Source organism: Condylostylus longicornis, unplaced genomic scaffold, assembly GCF_029603195.1.
Source record: "Condylostylus longicornis isolate FDR11 unplaced genomic scaffold, ASM2960319v2 ptg000038l, whole genome shotgun sequence".
Lineage (NCBI taxonomy): Eukaryota > Metazoa > Arthropoda > Insecta > Diptera > Dolichopodidae > Condylostylus > Condylostylus longicornis.
Genome location: NW_026578007.1, coordinates 7,745,352 through 7,771,496, shown reverse-complemented (window position 1 = coordinate 7,771,496; position 26,145 = coordinate 7,745,352). Strand labels below are relative to the sequence as shown.

Here is a 26,145-nt window from a genome sequence, read left to right as displayed (position 1 = left end):
ATGACAAGGTAGCACCTATCAATTTATAGGGTACTATCTTTCCATAATTATGCAAATACGAAAATCGAATTACCAAGTTAATCCCCTCATTTTATTTTAAATTTAATTATATCTGAAGTATGTGGTCTTTAAATTAACAAAAACAAAAATAATTAAATTTAAAATTACAATTAAAAAATTTTACATTAAGGCTAAAATTAAATTTTATTTTCTTAAAATACATAATTTTTTTTTATTTTTTAATTTTTCCTTTTTTTAAATTTAAGTTTTACTAATTATTATTTTATTTTATTTGCTTTCTTTTTTTTTTATTAAAAACATTATTTTTATTTTTTTTTGTTGAGTTTTTTGTAAATTTTCAATTGTTTAATTTTTTATTTTACAGAAACTTTATATTTTATATTTTATTAAATAATATTAAATTTATTGCCGAAAATCATCTTCTAGTCTGCAACGTTTTCGGCCCGGATCGCCTAAATCTAAACTTTCTGAATCACTATCTATTGGTTCACTACAATCACCATCATTATCGCCAAGTTCTTCTTGTTTTCTTTTAGCTGTTGCCATTTCAGCAGCATGTTTTTTTCGCCATTTTGTTCTACGATTTTGGAACCACACCTGTAATGGGAAAAAAAAATAAATTGAAAAAATTTTAATTTAATTTAATTTTAATTTAAAAAAAAATTATCATATTTGTTATTTCTAAAACTTTTACTCCCTTTGAGATAGAAAGTTGAAATTTTTTAAAAATCCATTTCTCTAGATTTTAGAAAAACATTATTTTCTTATATTTCGATCTTCAAAGTGCTTTAAATGCCATTTGTTAAATTATTGGGTCGAAACCAGAGGAATTTTCTAAATTCAGTGAACGGAAAAAATAACGAATTCCATCTTTTCCTACATAATCGCATTGGTTTTCTATTAAAATAATGGTTACTTTGAACTAGTTTTTTGGACTATAAGATGTAAAACTTCTTATAGTGTAAGAAGCTGATAAGATTTAAGATTATAAGATGTAAAATAATAAATAATTTATTTGTTTAACAAAATTACTTTTACTTCCTTAATTTTTCAAGGAATCGCCTCTCAAAGTTGTCAATATATCAAACTTTGGTGTTATATTTTTTCTGAAACTATTTGTAAGGTTTTCCGACAGGCCATTTCACCTTAATCAGGGAAAAAATGCTTCAATTTACCTTACTCGCCTTTATTTAGTTAATTTTTAATGTTATTATTTGATTTTCGAGGTTTGGATTTGATTACAAGCATATATTTATACCCGCACGAACGTATGTTCGAAGGGTATACTAAATTTTCCTTGCCGTTTGTAACGCTAAGAAATAATGCTCTGAGATATAGACTCAAGTGTATGTTTTGATCAACGTCGAATTATGAGTTGATTTAGCTTTGTCTGTCCGTCCGTTTGTACCAACGATAACTCAAAAACTAATTGAGCTAAGTTCACCAAATTTTCACAAGTGATTTATCATAGTAAGTGCCAGTACCCTATTTGAATTGGACATGATTGGGGTACGGTTCGTGCAGCTGCCATACAATTTCAAAATTTATTTGGCTACATCTCAGAAACTATAAAAGCTGTGGTACTGAAGTTTCACGCAAGCGAATACATTAGTAGGGCCGATGTGTTTGATATAATTCGATAAAATTGCTTGGCTCTTTTAAGTAGCTGCCATACAACTACAATAGTAGTTTGGCACACAAAGTATTTTGAAAAACATAGTACTGAAATTTTGCAGAAATTAATATGGTAATACGGCCACTTAAAATCATAGTTTGTCCCATAGTCAGTTATGGCATCTTTATTCGCACATAGGACAAATTCGTACGGGTATCACAGAGTTGGCAGGGTCAACTCTATTTTTTCTCGTTTGATTTAAAATTGTATGGCTTAATTATTTGATTCAAATTAAAGGAAATTGATAAAAAATTGGAATAATATACTTTTCATGTTAAGTTTAACAAGAACAATTCAAGTTTTATAAATTTTGTTATAATCTAATAATTAAAAAAATTTTAATAAGATTTATTTTATTAGTATGATTATTCAGATAGATTTATGAATTAAGACATTGGGAAACAAGTAAATGTGCTTGAAATTACTAAATCTAAAATATCGAATTTTCATTAAGATAATATTTTTACATATTTCACATTAAATTCATATATATGTATATAACAAAAAGGAAAAAACTTGTGAAAAAATTCCTAATTATTTGAAAATATATGGAAAAGGTCTTGATTTTTGCGTCGCGGTGCATTGTTACCAGCGTCGGATCTACCATATATGTAAAGTAAGCATATGCAACGAGCGCCAGAAAACAATGGCGCAATTACTATACGCAATGTGCATTGCTTATTGCATATCGTTAATTGCTTTGAAAGCGGGACTGCGTGCTCTTTGGAAACCGCGTAAGGCGTCGAAAAACTCAGAACCTGGTCTAATTGTTACCCCATATCTAATAAAGTTTAATTCAAATATCATGCCCCGGAGATGACTCATTTTTTGTATGTTTAAAGTTTTAAATTTATTCATGTTACAATAACCCACTTTAATAATTTTTCCAGAGGATAATTTTTTAAAATTCAAATATTAAACTTAGAAGATAGACATGTGTTTTTTTTTTTATAAAAAATTTACCTAAACTCTTACATTAATTTCATATTCCACCTTGCGTTAACATATTTAATATATAAAATTTTGCTACGATATTTTAACGTGCGTGTGTATTACAGAAATAATAATATCGACATGTAAAATCAATAATTTAAATAACAAAACCCAAAAGATGAAAGAATTTATAAAAGCGTACGTTATAGATACCATATTGTTGTCTTCATAATTTGGAAAGAAACAACATATACCTTCAATATGTAAACAAAAAAATAACAACAACAACATTATTACATACAAAATATTGAAAAAACTTTTCATCATAATTCTCAGACTATTCAAACAAATTCTTAACATCATTTTAAGTTATTTTATTATTTTTTGATACTTGAATTTAATAAACACCATAATAGTACAAAAACAATCATATTTTGTATACGCAGGTATGTATGTATGTACATAACTTAAATTTCATACCATACCATACCATAAATACTCATGTATTTTGTACAACTATCTTTAAGATTTTCTTCATTTTATATTTTTATATAAAAGGAGCCTGCCTTGTTAGCATGGACAAGGTAAAGCAATATGAGAAAATACGGGAATACAAAAAAAAAATGTGTACACGTATATGTGCTTACACATACATATTTTTTATAATAACAGGAAATTAAAGGTTTGGGGAACCTTTTAAAGTATTCACTCATCATTTTCCATTATTATTAGATAACAAAAACCCATTAAATACATGTTTTATCGTAAAAACAGGCAAATAAAAAAAAGAAAACAAGAAAAAGAGGGAAAAACGGAAATCTCCAAATCTGTTCAGTATGTCTGCGATCTTTTATTTTTTGTTTTTTGTTTTGTATGATATGATTATAAAGTATATAATTTTGGGTATCTGTTAAAAAATTCAGTATCCGTCGGAGGGATGTTGTGCGTAGCAAAAATTTATTTTCTATAAACAATTTAAAAAAAATTTATTAATTTTATATTTTGCACTAATTTAAAAATTAGTTGTAAGCCTTTTTGTAAAATCTAGTTATTTCCATATGTAGCTCAATTCTATTCCAATTTCATTGAAACAACTTACACCCTGTTACAATTTCATTTTGATTAGCTTTATGCTAGGAATGAAGACGGAATGTAATTTAATTTAACTGATTGGAGAATGTTAAATAAAATGCAAAGCTTTTTATGTGCTTAAAATAGCTCATTGATCGTTTAGTTCGTGTGCTCAAAAATTACTTTACTCACTTAGTTCGTATAAGGAAGTCAATATACATAAATTTATATTGTCATCCGGCATAATATTTATCACATGATTAGTGTAGTGATAATAATTATTAGTTACAAAAATTTACGTAATTTAATTTGGGGTTAGCCTGTACAACTTATAGAAATTCGGATTAAATTTTGAATTTAAAATTAGAATTGATTAAAATAAGTAAAGAAAAATGCATTTTAGATATTAGAAGGAAATCTTGAATTTATTGAATTTGAGTTGGTTCACCCTTATGTAGCTCTTATACAATATCAACGCAATATTTTCAATATTAAGTTAATTTATTTTTTTTTCATTTCTATATAGTTTCACTATTTTACACTACAGTTTTTCATATTACAATACGCTGAAAAAATATTTTAAGAATTTTCCAAAAATTTCAAAATAAATTCTATATTTCCTCATATCATGTTTCTTTTTCATTCTGCATAACAATGAAAATTCACTGAGAATTTTCTAACGAAACTCTCTATTTTGATTTAGTTAAGGAATCAGAGAGATGAAAAAAACTAAAAAAAAAGAAACAATAATAAGGAAAAGGTTTTTCCTTGCAACAGATTGTAAAATTTTTTCCTTCATTTTTTTTTTATTTTTTTGTACTGGATTGTTGTTATTTTTCTAAATATAACAGCACCAATAAATAACTATAAATATACACATATAGAATAAATCTTTAAAATAAAACAATATAACAAAAGATTTGGACTGTAGACATACCAAATTTGGTGAGGATTCTTTACACAAAATAAAATATAAAACAAAAGTTGTGGAAAGCAGAAAAAGAAGAAAAAAAACAAAAGGAGTTAAAAAACGTCATTCTGACCAGCATGTTACCATTTTTAGCCGCATACTTTTATATTATGACCACATCATTATATTTGTTTTCAATGTGTTTTGTTGTATGGCATAGATGGGGTATGGAGGATAATATATGGGGGAGACCAATGGTATGTTCATTTAAATGTTTTTGATGATTTTTATATTCTGTTTTTTGTTGCATTGTTTTTTAAACTAAACAATAAAGTAAGATTAAATTTTTTAGTTGACCTGGCCGATTATAGGGTATATATTTTTTTGGATAAGAAGAGAAGTTGTCTAATATTTTGAATACTTTTGCTTTTCAAATGGCAAATCTATAATAGCAAATGAATAGAAGAAGTCAATAAGAGAAGCGACAACAATTTTGACAATTTCTTGTTAGATGTCTTTTCAATGTTTTTTCAATTAAATTCGTAAAATTTTTAAATTTTGCCATCAAATTGTTATTTTCGATCTTAATTTTTGTTGTCTTAATTTTAAACGTTATTGTGTTCAGCATGCAAAGTTTGCTGTATAGAATAAACGAGTAATGTGACATCATCGGGGAAGAATTTATTGAAATTTAAATATAAAATACTTCTTCGATCACGTGAAATTCCTTAAAAATGGCGGCTATGATCAATTATTCTTGTAAATTTTTAAACCATAAAAGTGAAATAAATGTTAAACGGTGATTTAGAATATAGTGTAATACAGAAATGTGGCTATATAAGGGGTTAATAATCATGTGAATTCGATTTAAATTACTAATTAATATTAGGTACACTTTAACTGAACTCCACTTTTAGTATATTGGGAATACGACAAAAATGTTTCGTTCTTCCGTTAGGATTTTCATTGACCATTACTTACGACTATGACTCGACATTATTTGGTTGTCATATAATTGAAAATCAAAAATTTAATTTTCGAATTACAAATTGTTGTGCATTATTATAAAAATATAATGTTAATTTCGAGTACCTACATACATACATAATTTATATATGAAAAATGGATTTAAATTATGTAATGTAATGGAACAGGCAAAAAATAGAAGAAATTTTCATATTTTTATATTGAAATGCAAAAGTCGAACTAATAATGAATGTGTAGAACAGCATAAAATGTTGATTTCAAAGTGCCCCTCTTAACAAAAAAAATTTTTTTTTTAATTTTTACCCCATCATTAAAAGATGTACATAATAATAGCATTGCAAAATAATGTGTAACAAAATGAGAACTTACACAGGACAACCATAACAAATTTGTATATAGTACGGTTTATAAAATGTAGTACGTGTTGTGTATGTATAAATATAGGTGTACATATTTTTTTGTTTTTGTTTTTGGGAGACCATCTGTGGCTCATGGTATAATGACTATGAAAACCATCCTTAATTATCTATATATTTGTATATGTATATAAAAATGTTACACCATATTTATATTTTATTTTATACATAATAAATACAGTTTACATATATATATATATATATATATATATATATATATATATATATATATATATATATATATCTATATTATATGCGTATATAAGGTACTAAATCGACCTTATATACAGTTTATACCAACATTTAGATTATGTATTAATAGTGCTTTATGATATACTCATATAAGCGTCAATGTATATATGTCTGGGAATAATGTATAAACTATGATGTTCAGGAGATTTTTATGTTTGTATATATATTAATATAATATTATTATAATATTAAAGGATATTATTATTATCATTATTATTATATGACGATGCTCTTTTTTTCTAAAAAGGCAATTTAATGTTGTATTGCGAATTATTTTAGAAATTTTCCTTCAACGTTAATTATACATATAACATTTACACAAGCAATTGTTATACGTGTATAATTTACATATTATAGTATATAAAGTTAACCATTGATATAGATATTAAAGAAGTTAAAGCTGTTTTTTTTTTTTGTAAAAGGTTTGAGTTGATTAATACAAACATTCAGATTTAGATTTATACATGTGTATATATGGTATGTGTCTGTTATATAGGTTTTTAATAGGCCCAATTATATGTTAATTTAATCTTTTCTAAATTAGTTCATTACACATTTACATTTTGATATGATATGTATATGTAAATATAAATGAACAATTCTATTGTCTGTATACAAAATGTTAGTAAATGATTAGTTTTTTTATTAATGGTTTTAAGATATTGCTGCTGTTTGTAGTTAAGGGAACTTGTTTTAATGGATTTTCATGCTCAGTTAAAATTTAAATGCATTTAATAGGAACTCTTTCATTAAATTTGAGAAAAAGTGGTTATTAGTTTCAATCTGTCCGTCCATTCGTGGATAAAACTTCTACATCCTTGAAGATAGAAAGCTGGAATTTCATGTATACATACATCTTTACTAGAAACTTATTTCCTTAGAAGAAAATTTTTTCCTATCTCCCCCACTCTAAAAAATATAACTACTCAATGCCCTAAAAATGCCATTTTTCATCTATTTACTGTTGCGAAATCATAAGCATTTTTGAGATTTTACAAAAGCAGAAAAGTAGTGGTTGACCTCTTCTGCCGTAACATACGCTTACTTGAACTTCACAAGAATAAAATGGCCGTTAAAATTTACCGTTATCTAAAATCGACTTTTTTCCAAAATTTTTTTTCCCCTCATCCTTAATGTATGCAATATTTGAAACATTTTCGTATGTAAATGAAAGTAACAGAATTTTAATAATGTAGTGCATAGATTGTTTTTAAAAGCAATATTTTCACTTGTTGAAGAAAAAAGTGCTACATTACAAGCCAATGGTTTGACTCAACAATATTTATATGCGCCTTTATTATTGAAATGCCGTAGTTTAGTGAAAATTAAAAACTTTCAGAAAATTTAATTCGAATGATCAAATTTATTTCAAAAAGAACAGATAAACGTTGGTCCATAATTAATATATTATTTACTTTTCTGCTATACTGCTATATGCTCCTACTTTTTTTCCAAATTATCACACATATCATATTCACTTCGCAAGGGGTCGTAAAAATTTGCAAAAGTATAATTCAAAATTTGTCAAGTTTTCCAAAGTTTTATCAGATAGCAAAAACCCATTAATTACATGTTGTTACGTAAAAACGGGCAAATAAAGAAAAATAACAGAAACGGTAAAAGGAGATTTTCAAATCTGTAGTGTCTACTATTTTTTCTTTTTATGTGTGATATAATAATATTTTAAATCTCTATTTTGGCTAGCCTCTTCAATTAAATAAACTTTTATATTAACATTATCATTTAATGAGACTAACTTAAAAATTTCCAATTAAAAAAGTACACTGCTAAAATTATTACAAAATTTAATAGCCTATTTCAAAATTCTTATTTTTTTTTTTTGAGTTTAAGTTTTCGACAAATTATGGTAGAATTTATTCGGAGCTATCTTGTAACATTTCGACTGTAGAGCGTTGAGCAATGCAGAAATAATTTGTTCAGTGAATAAAAAACGGATTTGACACAAATAATTTAAGTGTTTAATGTTTTAACTGTAAAATTCTACTATGTAGAAGATGAAATGATGAGATTTGAAGGAAGTGGATTGTCACTCAAAATTTTGTAGCAATAAGCACAAAATTATGTTATTGTATACACAAAAACATAAAAAGTAATAATTTTAATAAATTAAATTTGAAAATTTTGATAAGATATTAATGCAATTTTCTGTACGTAAGGCATATTTGGTATACTATATATATATGGCATATTGGTATACTATACTTTAGAAATCGTGGTCTATACCTTAGAATAGTTTTAAATATTGTATATTCTATAGTGATTGCTGAATTATTTCATTGTCGCCACCTTAAATTGATTTTATTGCAAGAAAATTTTTAATAAATATAAAATCGTATAATTAAAACACGAATTGAGCAGATTATATCAGAATGTGCCTACAATACATAACGTGTGTAATGTGTACGTTCATATATAATATTATATGATACAAAATTATTCATCTCATATTAAAATTAATGATGTCAGAAATCAGTCATACAATATTATTGTGAAAAATAAGAATTTTAAACACAAAAATGATTTTATTTTTTTATGAAAATTATTTTTTCACTTTTATTATTTTATAATCCTGGTATACAATTTTAAAATGATTTATGACTTTCCATGATATTTGAATTATAATTGCTACAAACTGTTATATGAGATTGCAGTGATTGTTTTTTATAAATTATTTTAATTTTGGAAATGAGCTAGAAATTCTTTTGATATTTTCGTTTTTAAAAGAAATTGAATGATTTTCAATATTTTTAAAATTTCTTTTTGCTATTTGATTATTCATTGATTAAGTAACTAGTCTAAATATTTTTAGTTAATAACAATTCACTTATTTTGGACGAAATCCAATTTATGAAGATCTATTCTAAAAAGATATAGAAAATAATTTATAATATTCTCGAGGCATCAAGAATATAGAATCTCTTGCATATCCAAAACAAAAACGGATCTTGCATATCCGGTTAAGACTGTCTTGAATACTTTCAAGGCGGATCATTTAACGAGAAACTATTAATTTTAAAATTCTAAAATTTTTACGTGTTAAGTAGATATTCACCTGTTTTTAATACAAAAATGATTCCAAATTTATTTGTGTCCCTAAATTATTATTAGGAAAAACAATAGTTATTTCATGTGTCCATCATTTTTCTACTCAAAATTCTTTTTCATTATTATTTTCTTTTAACAAGGTTGGCTGTCTCATTAATAACGCTATAATGTAATTAATAATGGCTTCTCTCCTATTTATAAACCATTTTTATTAAATGGTGCCTTTTCAAATAAAACATTTTGACTTAATTTAACAAAACAAAAAAAAAAAAATAGAGAGAGAGAGAGAGAAAAACGTTTTTGTTTTTCTTTAATATTTGGATAAAAGATGGCGCGACAATAGAAAATTAGTTTGATGGTTTTAGGGTTTTTTTTTTTATTTTTCCTCTTAGTTTTATTTTTTTTTATCATTCTTATACATATGACAATTAGGAATCATGTAAAACGGTAGAAAAAAAAATAAGACAAAATAAAAAATTTTATTTTTAAGGTATTTTTTTTATTACCTTTATTGGGATCTAATGGTAATTAAAAATCAATTTTCAATTCAAAACCAAAAAATTCTTGTATTCTTTTGAATAGTTTTCTATACAAATTGAATTTAAAAGTAGAGATTTTTTTATGGGGACTATTTTTTTTTTAAGTTTTTGGGTTTCGGTTTTTTTTTTGTGAGTTTTAATTTCACATACTATCGTTAATTTACTACTATAGTACAAAGTGATTCATATTTATTTGCATTGCTTTTATTACATGTACAATACTCTAAATCATGAGGCCATCTATGAGAATGATAATGTGCGTAAATTCTTCTCTCAATTTTTATCTATAAAAATTTTGTAGAGAGCTAAGAATTTTATATGCCTTAATTGTTATACATGTTGAACACAATATTACGGAGTCTGCCTTGTTACACTTCTTATTGTTTTACTCCCAAATTATTCCTTTGGTATCCTCTTTTAGGGCTCAAGCAGCAAGCAATTTTTAGTTTTGAATCTGTTTGATTGATTATTTGTATTTCATATAGGACAAGTTATGCAAAATTCTAAAGCTTTGCAGTTTTAACCTTAACAGCTATTAGCAATATTCAACTAATTGTAATTTTTAATTAAGCGAATTTCTGAAACTGCAGTTACTATGATTAGGACTGCAAACCTTTCAAAACTTTATGCACAAATTAAATATAGAGCTTTTATAGCTTTACACAATCGATTCGAATTGTTGCAATAGTATAGTTGCTCAAATGTCCGTGCAACGATTTTACAGCCAAGTAGTAATTGCAAAAATAAAAGTTACATGTTTGCCGGAACCCTTACTGAATTGAATTTGAGAATTTTAGAATGAATGTAGGTAGTCGTATGCAATACGATGATCTATTTTTTAATATGATATAATGATATACGAGGGTAACGTCTCCATACACTATAAAAATATTTGAATTTTCGCTGGCAAATTTCACCCTGTAGAAGAGGTTAAAGTTGAGCTGAATGAGGTTATATAAATTCATTTTTTTTGTTTGATTATTTTTAATTCTTTATGAAATCCAATTGAATTTCATTAGTTATAAACTTTTTTTTTTCTAAAAATAAACACGTTTTCTTTATTATTCGGTGACTAAGGGTTTAATTACATTAAAGCTTTATAATGTATTTGATGAGACAAAATAATGGAGACGTTTTTAATATTTTATTGGACTTTGTCTGGATTACGTCTTTAATTTAATTTTAACTATAATAAAAAATGTTGTTTTTTTTATGGATTGAATGTTAAAAATCGTGTTGTCTTTTAATTTTCTTTTGGTTTGAAATAAATTTTTTATTTTTCTTATATACACTCATAAATAATTATTATTGTGCATGTAGTTAAAAATATGATATAAATCAATTTTAAAAAAATGCATTTATATTTGTATGTGAGTCTGAGGTATGTGTACATGTGATTGTGAATGTAATAAATCAATAATATTTGACAGATGTTATACTTTTTTTTTATTTATTTCTATATAGAAATTTTAAGTATTGTGAATATAATTTTAAGAATAATAGATGATTTGAAATTGAAAGAAATAATTATTGTGGATTTAATTTAACAAAAAATTATTAATACTGAAAAAATAACATTCATGGCATTCATACATGGCATAAAAATTATGATTCAAATTGAATTCATAATAGTTAAAAGATTAAAAATAAAAAAATTGTATAATAAAAAAAAACTATTGAATAAAAAATGTTTACGGTTAATAAATTAAAAAAATATTTGACAGGAATTATAAAAAATATATAAAAATTTTGATTTCTTTAAATGATTGAAAATAATTGAAAGCAAAAGTTTTCAAAATGGAAGTTACTCATTTTGTGTAAAGTTATAAAGAAATTCGGATTGAAACAGTCCAAATTTGAACTAAACAAATTGTAATTCCAATAGTTTCCGAGAGATATCATTTAATTAATTCTTAAAGTTTTAAGGTAGCTATTATCATAATTTATTCAGAACCGAGGCTTATGCGACTAGGCGCCCTAGTACATACTATTTGTTACTTTAAAGGTACATGTCAGCTATCATTAGAGTTAAAACACCTATAGTTATTGGACTACTTATTAGAATGTTAATCATATTTCTAAATTTGTTTGTGCAAAATTTCATATTGGTCTGGATGATACCTTTAAAATTATGATCGAGATAATAATTTGCATAGCTGTTACAGAATTTATTTAAAGATATCCTAAAAATTATTTGATCTTATCTACATTCCTAAATGATTATCAACTGTATAAAAATGACATTATGGCATGTCGATAAAATAAATTAAGAAATTATTTGAGAAAGGGTTTATATTTAGAAAATGAGAGTTTAATAAAGCGATAATAATTATTCAAGCAAAATATTCGCAGAGTTTAGCTGGTTCACATTGGCCCAGCAGAATTGTTAACTTACAGTGTTTTATTTCAAAATTATAATTATAGTATTAAAATTTAAATCTAAAATCCCATTTGATATTTTATTTCTTATCATCACCTCTCATTAATACTAAACATACACATTAACATTCTATCAAGTTATCGCATCCCAAAATTAGTAATATTTGAATTTTTTTCATCCTTTTTCCAAATTTCTATAATTGGCTAATGGTAATTATCATGTTATTAAAAAATATAATTATTTTTCTTAACTCACTTGTTTAGTCATTAAATTCAACCATTATGTTAATGCACTTTTATATTTTTTTTAATCCTAAATTTATGCAATATTTTTATATAAGTATATTAGATTGTAGATTTCTAAGGGAATCGATTGGGGCAGAAGTATCCTTCGGCCAACGGCAGACATTCGGGAGTTATTATAGCCTACCATCTCTTCTTACCCCCCCGCGGCCTACCGTTATAAAGTGAATCGGTTCCATGGCCCGCTAATTGTGAAAACAAAATAAATTTACAAAAACACTACTATATTAATGTTAGTAATTAATAGATACTAAAGTATATTAATGAAATATTAATTTAAATAATGTAGTAGATTGTTTTTGAAGTAGTAGTTTCAGTTTTTGAAGGGAAGAGTGCTCTCGTACAAAGCATTGGTTTAACCCAACTTTATTAAAAATATCACTGAAGATTTCGAATTAATAATGAAATTTCTAAATAATATATAAAGAATATTTTAATAATTTTAAAGATTAAAAATAAATTAGAAATTTAATTAAATATTAATTAAAGAGAGTCAATATTTTACTTCATAATATTGAATTAAAAAAATTTGTTTTTTTAATTCCAATATTCTCTTTAATTAATCCTTAAATAAAAAATGATTATCTTTCACTATTGAACTTAATATTAAATTATTATATTGTATATAAGATTTTTTTTTTAGGAAAAAAAGAAAGGATTATTTTAATTATATAAATATTTTCATTTATTCACCTTAAAAAAAAAATGCTTATTTTTTTCTCTTTCTAACAAAATTTAACAGAAGTCTCATTAGTGCTATTTAAATTCTTGTTTTTTTTTCCATTTTTTTACCACATTTTGTTTAAAAAGTATAAACCGAAAAGAAAAAAACATGACATTTTATTAATTATTCTTTTTAAACTTTAAAAATTATTATAAATGAAAGAGAATTATATGAACACATACATACAAATATACTATGTTATACTATGTATATAACAGTATTTTATTCATATACATACATAATGTACTTAGATATATTAGAGAATTATAAGAAGAGTTTCAAAATTTAATCTTTATAACAAAAAAGAATGTTATATAACCAAAATATTATAGGTATATGAGTATGTATATATGTATGTAGGTATATGTATATAGCTTGTATAATTAATTATAAATTTATAAAGCCATCCAAATATAATTTCAATATACAATCATTTAACATTATACTTATATTATGAAAGCATCAAATTAATTATAATTTCCTTAAAATAAAAAAAGAAAACAGAGAAAATAAAAGAAAGAACAAAAAGCCCCATAAAACATTTATTCTTTAAAAATATTTCTAATGAGATTTTGAAGATGGTTAGTTGGTTGACGGTTGGTTAAAATGATTTTTTTTTTCTGTTCTCTTATTTTCAATTAGCAATTAGAATTTAATTAGAATTTAAGAATATATAAGATTTTTTTTTTTTAATAAATTTTTTAGTTATTATAGTGACTCAATATGGAATCCAGGAAGTTTTTTTTAAAGATTTAAGAGTTTTGTGAACTTTAATATTAGGATTGTGTAAGCAGAGATACGCAGTGGGCAACTATACTTCTTAAATTTTGAAAATTCAAAATTATTTTAATTCTATAGCAGTTTTTTTATTGCGTTTATTTCGTTTCAATTCCTATAGTGTGTGTTTATTGATCAATGGACTATATTTCCCATCAATCATGTCTAATTATAATACTGGTTTAAATATAACAGGTAGAGGCAAAATTACGTATCGCAAGCTCCGCAATGCGACACTTTGAAAAAATTTTTGGAGCTCATAATAAAAGCTCTTGAGTTCCTTTTACATTTCTGTGTTATTGTACATTTAAACATGTGTATAACATTTAATATATGATACGACTCTTCGAAACAGCGCGAATGAAAATAAACAGTGGCCATAAAAAATCGTCTGCAATACATCAACCGATTTAGAATTTATGAATTTCATTGCAGTGAACATGTGGTATTTTCTTCTTTGAAGGAAACAAATTGAATCACTCTTGCTAGGGATATAATTTTTATGCGTGGAATTTTGGATGAGTGAAATTAACAGTTGACTTAAGATAATAGTTTTAATAGCGGCTGTAAATTTTGAAAAATCGCTCTGAATATCAAAGAAATCGGCCAACCCTGAAATGTAAATTTAACAGAAGTTCTACTGTATTTTAATTTTACGAAATTATTATAAAATGTACTTTTTATTGTGATTCTTGCATCGGAGCTTTGAAAACGACGGTTGTTCGGTAGTTTGATGAATATCAGGACTGGGATAAGAGTTGGTTGGGAATATCAGATTCCTAAAAGCACAAGCAAAGAATTTTCTTGCGTTGGATTGTTCTGATATTCCAAAGGTTTAAGATTGGTTTGTTCATTGATCATTGAAAATTTCGACCAAGTTGAAAATGGTGGCTGATGGTGTGGAGTAAAGTCTGCTTTATTTTATTTCAGGACGATTAGACTGCAATTATAGATTGTTAATACGTGGTTACTGAAATTTTTCGGGAATTTAATTAAAACGGTCATACTTTAAACTCAGGGAACAAAAATAAAGTAGTACCATCATTTTTTATTTTCTTGATTAAATTTCATTATGATGTAAAATTAAAAATTTCCATTAAAAATTCTATTAAAACACAATTCAATCCAAATAAAATATCTTAAATAATTACAGTTAATGGCAACTCTTTATATTCGATTAATGAAGAATATACGAGTATTATGCTTCCATAACTTATTTAAAAATCTTTTACATATACTAATTTGATTCTATACTTGATTTAATGGAATGATTAATGATTTTTCTCTCTTTTAAAATTTTCTCTATATAATATTCTTTTACTTTATATGGGATTAACTTTGTTTTTGATGATACAAATCTATGGAACACCACATTATTACATTTGTTTTTGCTACTAAATTTTAATGCTATAATTTTCTCAAATACAATTAACTATAGTATGTATATTTTTACATATAAACTGTGCATGAATGTATGTACATATTTTTGTATATTCATTGTTAGAATTGTGTATTTTTTAATGAGAATTTCAATTTCTTTTATTGTAAAGTCTAAAAAGCATACACGTATATAAAATGTATGTGCGCTTCTGATTTAGAGTAAAACAAAATTATTCAAAAAACCAAAAGTATCATCATATATGCCATGGGTAGAGCTCAACCAAGAACATTTGTATATATGTAAAAGTATATAATGGAACATATTTTAGATTAAATTAAAAATCTCATCTTTAACATATTCAAAATAGTAAATATTAAAAGCAAGCAAAACAAAAAAAAAACAAACGAAAGGGTTAAAAAGAGTAATGGTCTTTTATTTGTCAGAGGATAAAAATAATTTTTCAAATAAATAAAGTGGCTATATGAGCATAAATATGTGTGCATTTGTAAGTGAACATAATTTTAGTGTAATTTTAATTGTAAAACAATTTCATTCGAAATTTTTTTATTTAGTCAGGGTTGAATACTCTCCAAGGTCTATGTTAAGAAATATGAATTTGGTAGTAGCTGAAAATAAATAGCTTTGAAGGTTTTTGTTTACCAATAACAATAAAATTATTACTGAATTAGTGTGAGTTTCTTCAAAATTTTCAATAAGTTTTGGAAATACTTTGTTTGGTACTAAAATTTGTTGCATTTTTTATGTAACTTGATCCTGTGACTACGTTATTTACTTACTCTATGCAGTCGAATAACTTTTTCGATTTTACCTTATAACCTCATTTATTTGTACACATATTCCCCATTAATTCGTATACATACGGGTAGTATCAAAAATATACACATATTCATATACCATGGATTAATTTAAAGAGCAATAATTAAAATGTTATCAAATCGGAAGATTTGAAATCTCAGGTTTACAAGAAATTTTTAGAAGTCTATGAACAAGGATATCTTTAAAATTTAGCAGTAAAGGCCCTGAACCCAGCGTCTCGAATGCAAATTTAAATTGAAGCTTGGGGGTTTTCGTTTATGTACGCTGCGCTGAAAGTTCTACATTAGAACTTAACTTTCCAAATCGCAGCGTTAAACAGCATGCAAAAACTTTATCTAAGCTTTTTTTGTTTAAGCAGTCTACAAATTCTGAAACTTCAAAATAATCTGTCATTCGAAAATAACATAAATGACATGGCGACAAAATTTATACTAAAGGTCTGAGCTACATTTCTAACATGTTTTTATTTCAGATTGAATTTCCGAACGAACTTTATTTCAGCCAGTAATTTCCGAACGATCTATATTTTTAGTGTTTGTATCGTTAATTTTCGAACGTACTACAAGAACTGTTCTAGAACTGAATAAGCGAAAACCCTTTGAAATCGTCCCTTAATTTTTATTGTATATTTTGTGAAAATTTTTAAAATCACAATCGGTTCTGATTTCGCGCCAAATTTTACAAAAATTTGTATATTTATATAATCTGATAAACAAACTGTATTTATCTGATGAAATATATTCTAATGTAGCGCATGCACTAGTATTTCTGAGCTATATTGTTAATATTAAATTGTATAGTAATTTAAATTTCTCAAAATATTAAGTCCAATACAAATATTTTACGCAGAAAAATAATAAGTATGTACATTCGATCATAACAAATTATCTTGATAAGAATAACAAGTATAATTAAACTATTCCCTAACATTCCATGAAATATTGAAATAATTCTTAATATATATTTCTAATGCAGGTGGTATATATAAATATGGAGATTTCTAACATAGTTTCGACATATCTAAGTTTGAGGTTGGTTTTCGTATTATTCAAGTGGGTATGTTCGCATAACAATGTTATCAATTGCACATGCAAATAAAAATAAATTTATTTGAAAAATGGAAATATTGGAATAAAAATTTATAAATATTTATTTTTATTTTGAGAATATTTTCTGTTATATAACAACAATGGCAACAAGCAAAACTCGACTAAGTCAGAATTACTAATTTCATGTAAATCAAATTAAAAAATTTAAACTCATTTTTGAAGAATCTGAAACCAAGATTGAGTTGGATATAACTTAGGTCAATAGTTTTAATTATCGAGATAATTATTTTCTTACTAGTTTTTATCAACTTTTCTTTTAAACTGTAGAAGATTTTCGAAATTACTGTATTTTTTTCATAAAAATTGTTTAGCTGAATTTGTCGTATTTTTTCTTTTAAGTTAAATAAAGCAGTTTCGCCTTCTTACCACAGATACATTTTTATATATCACAATATAAAATTATGCTGCAAGACCTAGTAAATGAAATGTAAATGAAAACAAAGTTGAAAATATTTAGAAAATCTTTAAAAAAAAATTCAAAAATTTTCCTCTTCAATAAATAAAGGTAAATAAATTTTTTTATAAAACAATAAAAGAGCAAAAAAAAGTGGAAAAGAGTTAGAAGGTATGAATCATTACTTCTGTTATTTTTCATGTTTTTATTACCGTTGTTTACTTACTATTATTTTATCATATAATATGAAAACAACAACAAGATGTGCTCTTAAAGATAAAATTTTGATAAATTACTGTTCTGTCATACAATACGACTATTATTTGGTAAAAATATATGTATATATGTGTGTGAATATCTAAATTATGTATCTCTTTGTATAAATGAATATTATATATGTATGTGTACACAATTTTTAAATCAGTACATTTGCATATTAGATAATATTTGAATTAAAGTTTATGTGTACATAATAATTTCGATTGGATTTCATGTTCGGATTCTTTTTTCTTCCAAAATGATATATGATTTTTGTAAATTCAAAATATAAAATAAAATATAATATAAATTAAAATCTTTGGATCTCTTATTGAGAAATTTTGTGATACAAACAAGTCTAGTTGTCAAATTTTGTGTAGTCAGTATGAATTTTGCAAACTGTTAAATAACCCCTTTATATACTATTATATTACTTTAATTAACCAAAAGGAGTTAACCGATATTGTTAATCGATAGTTTTAGCGATTAACAATATCGATATCGATAGCGATATAAAAATAATAATAGGCAAGTATATAACATTGAACCATTTCCTTTAAGGTTGACTACAGGAAATTAATTCGTCAAATTCTGTGCCCTTTCGTATTCAAATGCAAGCTAAAGGGCATAAAATTAGCAAAGAATAAAATTATTATCGCACATAAAATGAAAATTTTTCTTACTCTGAATTATGCTATCAATTCTGATTTGCTAACTCAAATTACTATTAAAAATTAACTAAAATAGATAAGCAATAAATATGTACTAGAGCCATGTAATTAACCTTTTAATTAATATTATGTACTATTGAGCCCCTAAATATATGCAAAATTTAGTAATAGATATTAATAAATTCTGAATGAGTGTTGACCCTCATTCTTCAATAATTAAAATTTATCGAGATTTTTTTAGTTTAGTTAGATCATCTTATTTAATATCGCATTAAATGGATCGTCTCTGCATTTTTGCAGAATTTTTGAAGATTAACAAATTACAAAATTTTTCACGCGACGTTGTGTGTTCTCTGAAACAATAATATTATATATAAACATATATTTTAGTTCAGTCCAATGGGACTCCAATTCTCAACATAATTTTTAATATTTTCAACATAAAAATTTTAAGCCATCTTCTAATGTAGATGCCCGTAACTATACTCTTCTCAACTATTGAGGCCTTGTATAGTACTTCCAACTACTAGGCCTTGTATAGTACTTCCGAACAATAAAAATCACATAAATATATCACAATATAATTTACAAAATCTACCCAATTCAATTTTAAAACAAAATTCTAAAATGATCATTAAAATAAATTAATTATTCTATCAATATTTAAATTGGATAGAAATCATTTTTAAAAATGTTTGCTTTTTTTCGTTTAATTCAAAATTCCTTTGTATGGTCATGAACCTCCATCACTATAAAAATCACCTACTATTATACAAGAACTATTCAAACTCCATTGTTGATTATATTTATCTGATTTTTATAGTTTTCCATTTTTTCTTTTTATTCTAAATTGGTTATTGGTTTATTGGATATGATTCACTTCTCGTTTTAGGATTGGTTCCTTTCCATTTTATTATTCATTGGTATGTTCGTGTATATATATTAATGTAGATTAATAGATTCTTTATAGTGACTCTATAGTTAGTCTATCAATAGGATCCTTTTATACAGAGTAATACTCATATATATGTTATGATATACGTATAAATACAGGAAGAGCTAAAAAGAAAATTCAATTTTAAACTCATATTCTGTATACTATTACAATACAGTTATGTATAATTTGTCAGTGAATATCTAAAGCTAAATTAAGATATGCACATATTTCACTACTTAGATTAATATAGATGTGCTTGTGTATATGCATGTATTTTCATCTAAATATTGTATATATCGCACCCTTGCAACAATAACGTAACATATATTATCAAATTTTAATTTAAGTAATTCTTAAAACACGAATTTAATCGATTTATGTTTGTCTAATCGGCGATACTAATGTAAGAATACCACAGTTTCCTTAAGGATAACACTCTTTCCTTGGAGATCTAAGCATTATTATTATTAATTAAGAAATTACTAAATTTAAAACTCAAATATTTTAGGTGTGTGTCGATTGAAATAACATGAAAATATTACAGTTTATATATTGGACAAAATTGAAGTACTTACAATTTTCTTAATTAACAAAATGGAAGCAAAAATTTTTCAAAATCGTTTTTAGCACTTTTTCAAAAATTTTTTGAAAAAAAAAAGTGCTTATTAGTTTCACTCTGCCCGTCCGTCCGTCCATCTGTTTGTCAGTCCGTCCGTCCGTTCGCCCGGTAGAAGTTATACCCCCCAAAACCTTAAAAACGGCATTTCTTATTATTTGTTGCAGTGAAACCATAAACATTTTTCTAATTTTGCAAACGCAGAAAGCCAATGGCTTGCTTCTCCTATCACGGCATACTATAGTCAAACTTTAAAAAAACAAACTGGTCGTTCAAATTTACCGTTTTCCAAAGTCCGTTTTTTCAAATTTTTGATGACGTTTTTCTTCTAGACTCTAGGTTTTGGGAGCCTGAAATTTTAGTAGCTTTTAGCCACAAAGAAATAGCTTATTTCGTTAGAAGAAAATTTTTTTCCATCACCAACCCCTCTCAAGTTATCGCCTCTTGAAATTTGTAAAATTTGAATTTTTGACACCTTATATTTGCCAAAAAGGTAAGCTTTTTGAAAGGCAAAAAACTAACGGTAAATCCTATGACATTGACAAAATATAATTGTTGTCCTAACTCAAGCAATTAACCCTTAAAAACGAGCATTAATATTAATTTTTGCTTTATTTCAAAGACTGCATAAATCGTTCATCCTAAATATATGCAATCCTAGAAATAGTTTCTCATATGAATGAAAATAATTTTAATAGTGTGATAGGTATACATAGACTGTATTTAAAAGCAGTATTTTCATTTGTTGAAGGGAAAGTGCTACAATACAAACCATTAATTTGACCCAACTTTATTACATCTTCAAACATCATATTATATTATTGTGAGCTTAATTTTGAAATTCATTCTGCAAATTCTAATACATTTCTCTTGTGATTATTAATAAGTGTGTAAATCTGGATCATTTGGCATTGTATGGTTTTATTGTGCTTATTGTAAATATACGATGAAGTTTCAATTTTCCAATATTACGGTATTAATTTTGTATCTTATTATTATGGTATTGCTCTGAAGGTATGTATGTACTTAAAAGTTTTAAAATTTTAACATTTTTCGGAATAAGAACCAAAACCAGAACAGCATATATACATTAGTTTACATAACGTACATACATGCATCCCCATATAGATTTGTGTATAAAAGTATAAAAGGAACAAGGAATCGAAAACGGAATTGAATAATAATAATAATAATAAAAATAAAATCGATTTTTATTACAAAAAATAGAATCGAAAATGCAATGGAATGGAAACAAAATGATTTTTTTCTCATATATTATAGCCATCATTTAAATAGATTTTATTTTACATTTTATATATACGGACAACCATTCTTATTTATACATTATATATTTAAAATTCTAAAAATGGTGATATTTAAATTGGAGCTCTTAATGTATATTTTTCAATTTTCAATTATGTATGTTTGTTGTTGCCATCAAATATAGTTTTGGAGCCATTGAAATTTTTTATATTCCCCCCTTTTGAAATGGTAATTAATTTTATTTAATGGCTCTTGCTCCATATTCAATTCAATTTTGTTATAATTTTATATACAAGTTTAATATTACAATTTTTATATCTGAATTACTAAAAATTATTTCTTTTTTTTCACAATTTTATTAAATTAAATTTTAAATATAGTTAAGAGTGTGTATAGAAAGAAACTAGTGTATATAGAAATGAATTTTAAAATTATATCTTTTATTACACCTAAAGATTAATGGGGAACAGAATATTTAGAAAAAAGTGGAACATTAATGGTTTCATTCCTAAGTTAATTTTGTTTAATAAAGTATTTACGATATTTAAAATAATGGAATTAATTTCTATACTAAAATTAGTTCAATTTAATTTTTATATAATTCAAATTAGATTACAATAAATTTTGATTAAATAAAATAGTTATTCGCAATTTTAAAATATTTATTGTCACAATTAATACACCTAGAAACTCGTAAGTAATTTAGGAGATTTTCTAAAAACTTTTAATTCAGTAATGTGCATTTACACCATTAGGAAAATATTAAGGAATTTTATAGGCAAACACTTGTTTTTGAAATCACTATTATGTTTTTTAGTGCGTAAGAATAGCACGTACCAGTGATCACAGTGATCTATAATGCTAAGAATCCTATACATACTGAAAATTTATTTTTAAGATGATAAGAGTTATCATTAAATGTTCGATTTATGATTATTATTGAATAATATTTTTAGGTTTTAAAAGAATCAAATAAGAGAAGAAGGTTTTCTTTTTAAAAAAATTTAGCATGACCTAAAATTCGTGTCTTAGAATCAATGTTAAACATTTGAATCTATCAATTTTACTTCCATTACGCGTTTTAAATTTATTGCAAATGCTTTCGTTAGCGCCGAATCTATTATATATACAAAATAAACATTTGCAATTAGCATTCAAAAATAGAGGCGCCATTGCAAACTTAAAAAAAAAAAACGAAATTTTTTAAAAGTAAAAATTTTTTCCAACTTTTTCCATTATGTGTTTTCTAAAAAAAAATTTTTCTTTCTGTTTACAGCCAAATTAATTGATAACGTTTACTCATGTACGTACAAATATTACAAAACAGTGTTGACTAATTTTGCGACTAATAATTCTATGACTAATAATCAAGAAAGTATAATTTATTATACGCAATGTGAAGTATTTATTGTTTAAAAAACGGAAGGGTGGTTCTGGTGGAAACCGCACTTTTAGGAAAGCACATAGGGCGGCGAACCGGGCCTGACTTTCGTCATTAATCCACGTTGTACCCAATTTAAATTTTATTTTTTTATTTTTCTTTAAAATAATGAATCATTTGGAATTTTATGTCAAATATATTATACAAGACCACACAGTATGAATTTTGATTCGAACTTTTATAGTATATACATATTTAATTTTTTAATTTATTGGATATAAAATTGTACAGTATTTAGAAGATCATAAAATGTTCTCAGATTGTAAGTCTCATTTCTATATTTACCATTTAAATCTTATGGCTTTAAAATACTAAAAAATTTTTATAATTTTATCGCGTATTTCAATCAAATTTAATTACTATTAAATTTATCTTATTCAATACACATGTACACAAAAAGACTCGTATGCTATTGATGCACACACAAGATTTATGTGTTTGAATTCCTGATTTATTATTCAAATGTTTTTTAATTAGGTTCATAAGATTAATTTTAAATTCAAATTAAATTTAAATTCACATATAATATCAAAAATTAATTTTTAATGTGTTATAATAAAAAACATCTTGTTGCTGTTGTTTTTGGAATTGCTATAAAAAATCGGACTTTTATTTGTTTTTTTTTTTGAAAAATTAATTTTATTTTTTTATAACAAGCTTTAGTTTTGATATTCAATTGCTTTATCATACATTTCGAATGTTGTTTTTTTCTATATCCAAATTATTCTTTTTATCACATTGATCCTTTCAATATGGTGTCTCTTTGTATCCCAAAACAGATCAAAAAAAATTCTATTCAATCATTTTTTTTTGGTTTTTTTTTTTCTGAGTTTTAGATTTATGTGTAAAATCAATTGAAAAAATTTGTCATTCTTATTTTGGTTTTAAGAAATCGTAAATTATAAAAAAAAAATGACAATCAAAATAAATTTAATTTATAACAAACAATTTTGTTGAAAAACCAAACCTGCCAAACAAATGCCAAACAAGCTGTGTATACCTGATGAGCATTATCAAAACAAAAGTCGTCAAAGCCAGAGCTAAACGCAATAAAAAACAAGAGAAAAATTGATTTATCGCAATTCCTTTTTTAATTTTTTGTTTTATTGATATTTAAAAAAATTTCTGAAGGATTGAAAAATTTCTGACATTTTCTCATCAAAATTAAACCAAAAATATATGTGTTTGTATTTGGAGTAAAAAAAAAATATTTTAAAATCATAAATATTTTTAGAATCATAAATTTTGAAAAAAAAAACACAAAATACTTTTAATGATAAGAAGCAGAATGGAAATTGGAATTGTTTAGAATAGTGTAGAAATAATTTTGGTTCACCTGAGTTTCACTTTGTTCTCTAATTTTTCTCTCTTTTTTTTCTTAGGAAATAATGATTATGGCTTTCGCTCTTTTGTTATTTTTTATTTCTCGCAGTATATTTGATATTTTTACTACTAAAATCGAAATACTAGGTTTGTATACCAGGTCTTTTATTTAAATAAAAATTTTAAATGATATACGAGTGTAATAGAAAATATATAAATTAAACATAAGAACATGAATGTCCAAATTAATGTGCCTTAGCCGAAAATTTGCTTCTCCTGAAGAGGGTTTTTCAATGAATGCACAAGAAAGGTGAATATTATTTAGCTTTTGTGATAGACTATATTTAAATTAGGCTATTCTCCAACTAATATTTTAATCCATGTTTTGAATTGCACATTACCTATGTAATCAATTCGAGATAAGTAAACTGTTTCTAATTCTGATTCAAAATAAAAATACTTGAATTGTGAATGGCATAATTGAATCATAACGGCAATTCTTTTTATAAAAAGAGTCAATATTTACAAAAATTATTTGTTTAGTTCAAGAATTCTAAATAAAAGCCAATATATCGCAAAATTTTTACATACAAATTCAATGATATTTAAAAAAAACGTTGAAATTTTAATATTAATATGAGGGACACCATGTACAGACTCTCATAATTATGTATATGTATGTAAATAATAAAATATATACTTATTTAATACAAATATAAATGCAACAATTACAAAACAAAAAAAAACAAATTCCTTCAAAGGGATGTCATCAGTTTTATGGCAACAATTCTGCCAATACAGACAATATGCCCCCATAAATTATTTAAAAATGCTATATTATATAGAAACAAACAGTAAAATCCTTTATTTGTTCAATACGAATTTTTATATTTTATGTTGTTATGTTATAATCAATATCGGATTATAGACGAAAAACTAAAAGGTTCGGCACTAATTATCATTTCGTCTTTTTGCCAAAATATATGGGTTTTTTTTAAGTAATTTATGGAGTGGCAACACAATAGATTCGTTTATTCAATTGTTTAATAAAACTGGTTTATACGCGCAAGTAAAAAAGCTAAAATCTACAAGTGAATTAGCCTATAATATCACTTTCAGCCTATAATATCATTTGGTGGAAAAATTCAATATTTATGAGAAGTAATGCAAGTTTTATAACAAAAATTAAGAAAACGAACAAGTAGCATGCAAAAAATAAGACAGTTTTCATTTATTTACTTATTTTCCAACATCTTTCTGTAAAAGTTTTGATTTTAAAATGATGTGATAGTTGCCATTTTACTGTCTTTTATATAAAACTCAAGGATAGTAAGGTACAGTTTCCGTGAATTATAATTAATAATATTGTTTCCTCTTCTTGAAAAAGTACAATAAATTCTTATACCAATTTCAAAGTAAATTCCAATTTTAAATTGAAAAATTGCAACTACTTATGATTGTACTACTTACATTCAAAATTTACCAGCGCAGTATTACGAAAAATAATTATTTTTCAGAGAATTTCGAATAGTATTCCGATTATTGAACGATATTTTGCCGTCAAATAAGCTTCAGAATAATTTTTTGATATAAATTTATTATCAATTGTCCTTTTCTATTCCTAAATATTCAAAATATCTGCGTTTTACTGTTAAAAACATAAAATATATTATTTTAATATGTCGATAAATTTATTTAAGAATTTTTATAATCTTGTGTAGACATACGTAATATATAAATATGTGCACATTTAAAAGGATAATAAATTTATTTGATAACTGTAATAAATCTTTCTGAAGTGACTTTTTAAGTGAATTTTTATGATGGTCAGCAAAAAATAAAAAGAAGAAAAAAATTACACA

At 24.9% G+C, this 26,145-nt stretch overlaps 1 protein-coding gene across 1 annotated transcript in view; it reads right to left on the bottom strand.

Moving 5' to 3' along the window:
- Window positions 1-362: 362 nt before the first annotated feature.
- The window catches only part of LOC129609259 (homeobox protein Nkx-6.1), a 132,098-nt gene continuing 106,315 nt past the window's right edge, over window positions 363-26,145 (bottom strand). The window contains exon 6 of the mRNA XM_055521193.1: window positions 363-618. Within this exon, the coding sequence (XP_055377168.1) occupies window positions 424-618 (195 nt within the window). The 3' untranslated portion in view covers window positions 363-423. The remainder of the gene's footprint in view (window positions 619-26,145) is intronic.